At 44.2% G+C, this 10160-nt stretch overlaps 1 protein-coding gene across 1 annotated transcript in view; it reads left to right on the top strand.

Annotated features, from left to right (window-relative positions):
- The first annotated feature begins 900 nt into the window (after positions 1-900).
- Positions 901-10160, top strand: part of LOC119167664 (DNA polymerase theta-like) — an 89394-nt gene continuing 80134 nt past the window's right edge. The window contains exons 1-3 of the mRNA XM_075865928.1: positions 901-1312; positions 5375-5463; positions 7404-7595. Of these exons, the coding sequence (XP_075722043.1) occupies positions 1221-1312; positions 5375-5463; positions 7404-7595 (373 nt within the window). The 5' untranslated portion in view covers positions 901-1220. The remainder of the gene's footprint in view (positions 1313-5374; positions 5464-7403; positions 7596-10160) is intronic.

The following is a 10160-nucleotide window of genomic DNA, read 5'->3' as shown; positions in this document are numbered from 1 at the left end:
AGCAGCAAGACAAAATTTGAGAAGCAATTGAGAGAAATGGGAGAGGAGCGTTGGGATAGGAAGGTATTCAGCAACTTGTACGTGAACAATGTCGATACAAAATGGAGAGCAAACCAGAAAATTGAGTGGTAAATATTTAGAAAACAGCAAGGGGCCAAACCAAAAAGAATTGTCGGTTAAGAAGAAGGTGAAGGAAGCTGAGACCGATATGTGGAAAATCGGCATGATTAAGAAGTCCGCACTAGAGGATAGTTATAGCGCGAGAACAAAACGACGACACAGAGACGAGAAGGACACGAAAGACAAGAACTTCCGTCTTTGTGTTGTCGTTTTGTTCTCGCGCTATAACTATCGTCACGCCATACCAACTAGCCCAAGCTGCCGCACTAGAGATCTATCGAACGTTTAGGCAGAAAATTGCCAAGAAAAGGACTATGATAATACTCCGGGTAGTTCTCTACTGTTTGAGACCAGGACGGGAGTATTGCGAACCAAGACATATGGGGCTAAATACGAAGAGGTAGACACGGTATGCAGTGCGTGTGGAGAGGAAAAGGAAACTGCAGAACACTTGATAATGTTCTGTAAAGGGCTTCATCCTATAGTTCAAAATGATGGCGCAGAGTTTTTCAAAGCACTGGAGTTTAAGGACAGAAAGGGCAAAATAGACTTTAAGCTGATAAAATGAAGTAGAAGGAGGTTATCTGATTGGTGGCTAAAGTCGATCAAGGCAAGAGTGAAAATAAACCCTTCACTGCAAAGTACCAGTCCTCAATTTCACTATTTAAAGGAAAAAAAAAGATGAATCGTTTTCGGTACACTAAGAATTACGGCTAGGTGGCGTTAGCCGCTGCCCAGTTTAAAGGGTACAGCCTTTTCAATCTTTTCATCTATCCATACAATGCAATAAATGTGGTAGCTATTCTCCGGCAATGGATCATGTCATTTATACACAAAAAGGTACAACCAATGAGACGTCGCCAATTTTGCCGCCCGAATTCATTTGACCCGTTAAGCTGTGGGTGTTCTCTGCTGCTCTGGTGTAACGGGTTGTCTGTGCTTTTGGACGCTGAAGGTCGTGCTACTGAAGGAATCATCGTCGCGCTAGTGAACACCGTGAAGCATTCTCGTTAAATGCGGAACGGAAAGTGGAGGGAACGTTTTCGCCTGCTTCAACCGAAAAGCGGGAAACCAAGCGCAGCGATAACCGCTGCCCTCCGATGAAGCCACTGCACACATCATGGAAACAACGCAAGGCGACGCGACACGCTGCGGTGGCGACACCGCCTCGGGAGACTTCTCAGATCAAAGCGTATGTGTTGGGCGTCGTGCATGCACTCTGTGCACGGGTTGTAAAAGTTGCTGTGGTACATCGACGTGTCTTTTGATCTGTATGCAAGTACACTGTTGATGCTAAACTACAGCCAAGCTATCGTAATTTTTCTGCGGCCGTCGACGAAGAATCAGCGTTAGATTTATCACAGTCGTCAAGTTTCGGCGACATGCTTAGATAAGAAGAGTTAGAGGTAAATCTAAAATAGGAGTATTTTACCTTCAAAGACGAAAGTTTCCGTCATATTGTTTTGGTTTATAACTTTGGTTCTAATGCGGCGCATGACTCGAAGCTCGCTGGTCCGATCCCAGCCGCGGCGGTCGCATTTTGGTGGAGGTGTACTGTGCTATGACAGTGCACGTTGAAATAACCGGGTGGACGAACTTTCTGGAGCCCTCCATTGCGGTGCCCCTCATAAGCATATCGTGGTTTTGGGTTATATTGAAATGACGCATGCTCAGAACAGGCATTCTATGCGTGCGCTTTGGTAACAGGTGAACACTGTTCTGGAGGTCAAGGCTTTTTTTTTTTCCTGTTCTGTAGAGCCATCATTACGGATGTTAGAGTACTGTAATGGTATGAACTGCATTAACAGGTACTTTTGGGCGTGTTGTTCCACTGCATTTGATCGATAAGGTTCTGCACAAAGAAATCGCGTATCAAACTTGAAATCAAGGAATTCTGAGAACATTGGAAATTTCCGAAACTGGGGATACTTCTTAGCAGACTAGCTGGTTCATACTTGAAAACTCGATTTGCTGCGCAAGCAGAAAGAAAAATAAAAGGAAGACGGGAATTCTTTTTTTCTCCTGCTTGTACAGCAAGTTTAGTTTTCAAGTACGAAGCAGGGAACAAGCAAAAAAGTTCTGCTTCGACCTTTTTTTTAAAAGTGGCACAATGCATTACTTACAAATTTTAATTGTCGCTCGGGCTGTGCAAATATCTCAGTTTTGCATTTGAATCATATAATTTCATTTGGCTTTTGAATAGCTGGTGTTTAAAAATTCCAGATAATTTGACAAGCCGAATATCTAAAATGCATGGGAGACCAATTTTCAAACTCAAGGGTTAATACTGAACAGTAAAATCACTACAGTAGGCCCCTTTTGTTACAATATTCAGTGATATTCTGGTTGAAAAGTGAGTGCGTATATATTTTAAAAATTACGTCATCTCCACACACACACACACACACACACACACACACACACACACACACACACACACACACACACACACACACACACACACACACACACACACACACACACACACACACACACACACACACACACACACACACACACACACACACACACACACACACACACACACACACACACACACACACACACACACACACACACACACACACACACACACACACACACACACACACACACACACACACACACACACACACACACACACACACACACACACACACACACACACACACACACACACACACACACACACACACACACACACACACACACACACACACACACACACACAAAGGCATAAGAAAACTGTCAAGTTCTTCACAACTTTGCTTCCAAAACGAAAGCATGGACTTCTTGTGTAGTTAATTCGTGTATGCTGCGAATGCCGTAAAATTACCGAACATTGGCCTATGACAAAGGCCATTTACAAGAAAAAAAATTTTTTTGCTGGGGGTGACTGGCCTCATGTCACCACTGCCCCTCCGTACCGCTCTTTCAGAAGCTCCCATCATTCAGGCGGGCAGTTAAAATACTAAATGCATGCCTGAAGATTTTTGGGTCTGGAGCACTCTCGTGATGATTAGGCACCAGTGTTACTGTTATCAAATACGTGAGCGATATTGGTAGAAAATAACAGAACAAAAGCCACCAACCATTGTTAGCTGTTGGGAGATTTAAAAGTGCCACTGCTGACCAGAGTGATGACTCTGTTATCAACGTGCCTACACGCCCTTCAAACCTGTAGAAAAATAAAAACTCTTGCTGCCATGCTGCAACGTCCATGATTTTTCCTTCATTCTTTTGTCTGGCTGTAACTTGTAGTATGCATTTGGTTTAAATAATAGGTAAGTAAGCATAACCCAGTGAACTGCATTTTCAACTGTAGGGAACTCTGTAATCACGGCAAGAGCGCCTGCAGCCAGAACTTGTGTTTCTGCAAGACAATCTGAAGTCTTTCAGTTGCACCTATTCACCGCGTTATGTGCTCAAGGACATGAGCAGATTTCATTCCTTCGTTCTTTCTGTCATTTCTCAATGAATTATTTTTTATGAAATGTTTAACCAGATATTTTTTTTTTCATTATTCAAGTAGAAATGAAATTTCACTCTTTGCACATTCTTAATTGTAGTGGTGCATTCTGTGACTATTGACAACCTAGAGATGTTGCTTGCAGTTGTGCTTGAACGTTCTAGCATTCTGATTGCCGATAGTGCAATGTTGTTAGAGTTTCTTGTCGGGTTAAGTGCGATCTCATAATTGCTCTTTATATTGGGTTAGCCAGAAAGGTTGATTGAAGCAAGGGTCATTTATCTGTTATATCCAGCTGTCTCAGGTGTTGTAACACCTTGAATATCTGCCAGTAGCATTTTAAAAGTCATGTATGTCTCACTATCTTAAATTTAGCTTTTATCAAAGAGGTAAGTGCTAAGAAAGTAATGTCTACTGTTAAGACTCAATCTAATGAAACCCAATGTAACAAAGAAATTTACATTTTCCAACAGGTGCCCTTTAGTTCACTGTTGTTGTCAAAAAAAAAAAAAACTGACATGGTGCTCCAAACAAAGTATAACGAATCTTTTTATGAAGTGTATAAAAAAGCCTAGCTTCTGACTCAAAAGTATTTTTGTTCTTCAAGTGAGCACTCTAAATCGCATTAAAACATATAGGTGCCATAGCTTTTCTCGACAAGGCTGCATACCACGCCCAAGCAGTGTTTAAGGCCAGTCTCGTCGGTCAGTAGCGCTCTTACGTATTAAATGGTGCTAGGTGCTGTGGTGGCGACTTTCAAGAATGCTAATGTGTCTACGGAATGCCTTTTATTATTCTGCAAAAGCTATGTAAAAAAAGATTTGTTGTCTTTAGCAGATTGATCAGTTGTCTGACTATAGTTGGCTACAACCTAGGAATAAATGGAAGCTGTGCCCACAACCATCGCTGTCCTACCCCGAGAGAATCGGCATGTATGCTCCCTTCACTGGTAACTCTAACGTGACATTGACCACATCTTACGTAATTGGGGACTGTGATTTTGCCATGCAGGATCATGTTCGTGTGACCGGTTCTCAGTCGAAAACATGTATTTTTTACCGAAATTTCAGGAAATATAACCCCATCGCTGCTCAGACTACTGTGATATATTAAGGAGGGACACTGAAATTTTAATTCCCCTATTCGCATTGTATTTATGTTAGTAGCAAAAGAGTTCAATTGAAATTACCTAGCACGACACTCTTGCACAAATGACTGGCTGGTGCAGCTCGGTTCTTGGATACAGCTTGTATTTATTCTTAGCTTGTAACGGGCTGTAGTCACGTGCCTGTCATTCATGGCCAGTTTTGCTTCTTGAATTCAGCTTGCACTCTAGGTTGCTTAAAGTAAAGTATTTCTCATGCCTTGTTTGAAATCAACATGAAAAATATTTTGCAGAACATTCTCAGCTATGTAAAGGCTCTATTATGGTTCATGGCATTAATGTCTCCATTCGTATTATTCTAGCTGAGGCTGACCTCTCTGGCTTTCTGTAACTCAGTTCTCTCTCTAATGCTGTCATTTTTCAAGATGATTGGTGCTGTTGATGTAGTTTCAGTGCTTTTGGTGCTCTTTTAGTGCAATTTCAAAAGAAAACCTCGATAGAGAACATACTGCATTAAAAAGGAATCGTATAGTTGAACCAAAAGAAAATATTTCGCCTGGCTAGTGCTTATATTACATCATGCCAACCTGCTTTGGTACTAAGGGTTTCTGGCGAGTTTATGTCTTAGTAGAAACATTAACGACCAGTGAACTCAAGGTCACTGCAACGCGACTGTGCAGGCGTCTGCGCAAGCATGCCACGTCAACGCCCTGTCAGGCAGCACCGTTGGAGTCCTGCCTGTCGCCCATCACTGGTGCATCGTGCGCAGGTTGGTGCTGGCATTCCTCTCGTTTGCTGCATGACATCTCACTGAATGCACACACGCGAACGTTTGTGCGGTCCAAAGAACTGTGTGTCTGTTGTGGTTGTGTAGTGGTTACGGTGCTTGGTTGGTCAACTCGGGTTTTGTCCCGTCTGCGGCGGTTCCATCTTGATTGAGATGAAATGCTAGACGCCTGTGTATTGTGCAATGCCAGTGCGTGTTAAAGAACACCCAGCCCTCTTCTGCGGCGTGTCTCACAGTAGTCCTGCATGTGGTTTCAGCATGTAGAAACACACATGTTAATAATGAAGGGGCCGTCACACACTGCTCACATTTTGCCATACCTACTTTAGTATTGTTTCCGGCAGGGAGGGAGAGATTTTGACACTGCAGGGGTTCTAATGTGAAGAGAAAGATAGGATTTCGAGCAGGGGCTGCTACAGAATGGCGAGACATATCTCCTACCTATTTGGTGTACCTCCTTAATCCTTTTAGCAGTGCTGTAAAATGCCATGCACCCAGTGAATGTGTAGAATGATGCTCGATATTTTAACGGAAGAAGAGGAATTGCATGCGGTAGGTGAGATGAAGAGGAAAGAGAGTGGGTGTGGACACAATGCAACATATAGCTTCACTGACATATGCCACGGCAGAGTGGGCATGCTTTAGTGGGGAGGCTCTGGATTGCCAAGTTCCATAGCACGGCAAAAATACCGTAGCTCTGAAAGGAACTGGCTCATGAATGAGCAGTGTTGTACCAGTTTGTCTGTTCCAGTTCCAGTTTAAAAGACAACAGTCTCTTCCAGTTTAAAAGGCAACAGGCTTGGCAACACTGTCAGGGGGCCAACATTTCAATATCGAGGAGCTCTGACAGTTACCTTAAATCACATCTAGCTAATTTTTTTAATTAACCACTCGAGGGTTGTATTTTTTATGAAATACACTCCATGAAAGGGTAATTTCGGTTACAGCTAAATTAAGTTCTTCTGACAATTGTATTTGACAAAAGAATTGTCGAATTTTTTTTTTGCCTGACTGTAAAGTGGCCAGAAAATCATTTCTCTTGTTACATCTAGACTATTCATGAATAACGTCAAGCAATATTCTAAAAAAACAACACCTATACAACTTTTATAATTAAACGTTATACATTATATTAACCATAGCTCACAGAAATACAAAAATGAACACACCAGACTATTCTGCTGGACTCACTAGCAACAGAACAACTGGCATGCACTTCCATAGATTGAGTGAACTGCATGAATGAAACTCCATGAATGAATACTATAATTATGTGTTGGTCTGGAAATAGGATGATGATGAAAAGCTATAATAAATCTCCCTCATATTTACCAACGAGAGGGTGTTAGCTTTTCGGAGTTCCCAAGACATTAAATGCAACTACGGAAGCATCGTTTGTGTAAAGTAGCACTGCGAGGGCACAGATGTAATTGCGCCCTTGGGAGAAATAAACGAGAGTGCATTTATCGCAGTGGTGTCATGGGGTTTTTTTTAAAAGCTGTGACCAACAACACAGGAGAGAGGCACAGGAATTATTTTTTGAAAAGGAGCATCTGGGCGACACACATTGCTGTGATATTTGCAAAATGTGATCGCCGCAGCCTTCTGTGCGAATTAGGAAGCTTGTTTGGTAGGTGCAAAAAAAATGTGTAAGATGTTACTGGCCCTTTAAACTAGAGAGTAAGAAGACTGTCGCCCACTGTGTGGTCTCTCGGTCGTGAAGTTTTGTGTGCTCTAAACAAGTGTAGGGCGTCACATGTTCAGCATAGATATCCGCGCAGGTACTTGTTGTTCAGTATATTCTTTGGCGCTGAATTGAGGACTGGCCAATGATGTTCATGATGAGGGGCTCCCCTTGTTTGTCATTTCATCACGCCTTCTTAGCTCTATTGCTTGTGCCAATTTCTCTGTCAATACTGCAGCTGTTGCGTCCACAGAGGAGGATAGTGAAGATTCCTTGGACCTAGGCCAATGGGGTCTCCCGGCCGAGGTGGTGGCTGGCTATGCTCGCCGTGGTGTCCAGCGCATGTTTCCCTGGCAGCTCGAGTGCCTGGGCACTGGCAAGGTGATCTCTGGTGCAGGAAACCTCGTCTACTCTGCTCCAACAAGTGCTGGTAAGGGTGCAGTTGTCAGCTAAAAGGGGCTTTGCTGTACTTTCCCAAGTAATCATGAAATTACTCTGTTGTTAAAGCTGATTGCCTTGTGAAGCAACTGCCATAAAATTTTTAGAATGTATGAAGTACGAACGGAGTTAGAGCGATTTGCCACATGCTTGAACAGGTTTCGCTTACCTTTCCTCTCAGCCAGCGTGTCGAAGGCTACAGAGGGAAGATGAGACGGGGGAAGGAGAGAAAGCACTTTACTTTCTGGTTTTCCTCAGATGCTGTGTTGCAAATGTATAACTGTTTTGTGTGGCTTGCTTGACTACGTCGGGATGGGCCACAGTTTGGTCCTGTCACAGTTCACCATGCCAGTCGCTGTTACTGTGCTGCTCGCGATGCTCAAGGTGGCAGCGGGTCTTGGGTTTATGGTGCTGTCATTCGGGTTTGTGGCAGCATCTGCTGAGAGAAGAGCTAGCTATTTTTAGCTGACTTTGTATTTAATGTGTTAATTTTCTATCGATAATGCCCTATTATGTAAGGCTATCTCGGCAGCCATCAGCTCATACAGCTCGTAAACTCTTCTACTTGCTGTGCTCTCAATGCGAAGAGTCTGTGTGAAAAGAGCGTGCCTTCCTGGCGTGACAGTGTTCTCTGCACCAGCGTTTTGTAAAGTTACGCGATATCGTATCCAAGAGCCAGCATTAAAGACTTTAATTTAGCGTGCACAGCGGCCAAGCGTACGCAGCGCGCGAGAGGGAGCAAGAGCGCGCATGCACGAAACCTAAGAGAGATGCGTGCGTTTGAGCACGCAGGGGATGTGCACACTAGATCTCGGCATTTACGTTGCGCCCGCTACAGCCGTTGCGTACCTTACAGGTGGCTCTCGCGAAATCTTGAACAGCCAAAACGAAAACAGACAAGATGGCTGCAGCCGAGAACACTATGGTAGAGTGACCTAGAATAACTACGGTGGTCGTGCCAGCGAATGAAGTTCGTGTGAGTTTCGGTGCATTCGCAACTCAAGTATCCTGAAGCCAACAAGTGAACAGTTGCGGTGGATTGCGATCGCTGCTAAGCTGAAGCGTAAATTGGACAACTGGACGTCATGTACGAAGAAGCAGGAACACGATGGTGATGTGAAGCACCGCGACGGATTCTTGGGTTGTGTACGGGGCGTCATGTGTGTGATCCCTTTGAACTGTCGTGGTTGCTTCGTGTGTCTAACTGGAAAATGATTGAATGATCGCCAGCAAAAGCATTCCAAGTGTTAGAAAGTAAAGGTTAGTTTTACTCATGCATATAGGGTGCATGCGGATGCACGTCCGTGTCCTACGAAGCTCACGTGGTTTTTCTCGCACACGGTGCCCTCGTCATTGACACGTGAAGACGCCGCTGCCATTGGGGACATTTTTGCATTTAGCGTTGAGTAACCCCAGTTTGGTTCTTTTTTTTTTTGTCTCGTGATCTTACAAAAACATCTGTAGCAAACAATAAATGGTAAATTGGCTGTAAGCGGTCGTCTTCGCCATCTCTGTCCCTCATGCTGCTAGTTCACTTAGCCTCAACACCCCGAATCACTACTCGTCCTTGGAAAAGATCGCCTTCTCTCATGCGCTGACATGTGTGTTGCGTCCACTAATATCGGTTATTACAACTTCTTGCCGGCCTCTCCATGAGATGGCGTGAAGCAACACTTGAAAGCAGGCCTGTTGACGCTCAGGTGCAGTGCACGTTTCAGTTGTTGCACCCGGTAAACTAATGCTGTAGGAGGCAGCCTTAAAGAAGCACTGACATCAAATTTACTGATGCCAAAATTTTTGCATCAACGAGTAGCTATAGACCCCGTAGCAGGGATTCACGACCTAAAATGCAACTGAGGGATGAATGACTATCATTTTTATTGATATATATCACTGATATCTAGCACGATTCAAAACAGCCGGCAATATCCCCATTTTTCGCGCTGGGAGCACTACCAGTGGCGCGACATCACGGTCACCTCCAGATCGCGCCGCAGCCGACCACTTCTCCACAGAAAAGAGTGACGTCAGGCTCAGCTATTTCGCAAACGTTTCGTCTGATCGGCGGACGCATTCAGCCCTGCCACCTGCATTGCCGTCGTCGCCATACAGAGTGTCGACTCGGGTTGATTACAATAGGCTGGAGCTTGGAATCCCCGGGATTTGTGACGTCGCGAATTATTTTTGCTTTTATCGACCTTTTACAGATCAGCGATTCCAAAATGGATGCCGTTCCTAGTAGCACTGAGGACTGAGGAGGTGCCCAAGGATGCCATTTTCGCTCGTGTGTCTCAGTTAGCTATATTGGTGTGTTTTGGCGTGCACGGCATTCAGGTATATGCAAAGGGGTCAATGGAGTATTGCATCAGTGGATAAATAGAATACGTTCCCTGCTTATCAGGTTCTTTGTTGCGCCTCCAGATGGCCCCACCTATCCGGCCTTTCGCAGTTGTGGCGGCAGTAACCCGGTTTTACGCAGCTGCAAAGTAGTCTACAGACAAACTAAAATTCAGCGATACCTGTGTGTTACCTACTAGCGATGATATTCCACTTTGAT

Source organism: Rhipicephalus microplus, chromosome 6, assembly GCF_043290135.1.
Source record: "Rhipicephalus microplus isolate Deutch F79 chromosome 6, USDA_Rmic, whole genome shotgun sequence".
Classification (NCBI taxonomy): Eukaryota; Metazoa; Arthropoda; class Arachnida; order Ixodida; family Ixodidae; genus Rhipicephalus; species Rhipicephalus microplus.
This window is presented reverse-complemented; position numbering and strand designations above follow the sequence as displayed.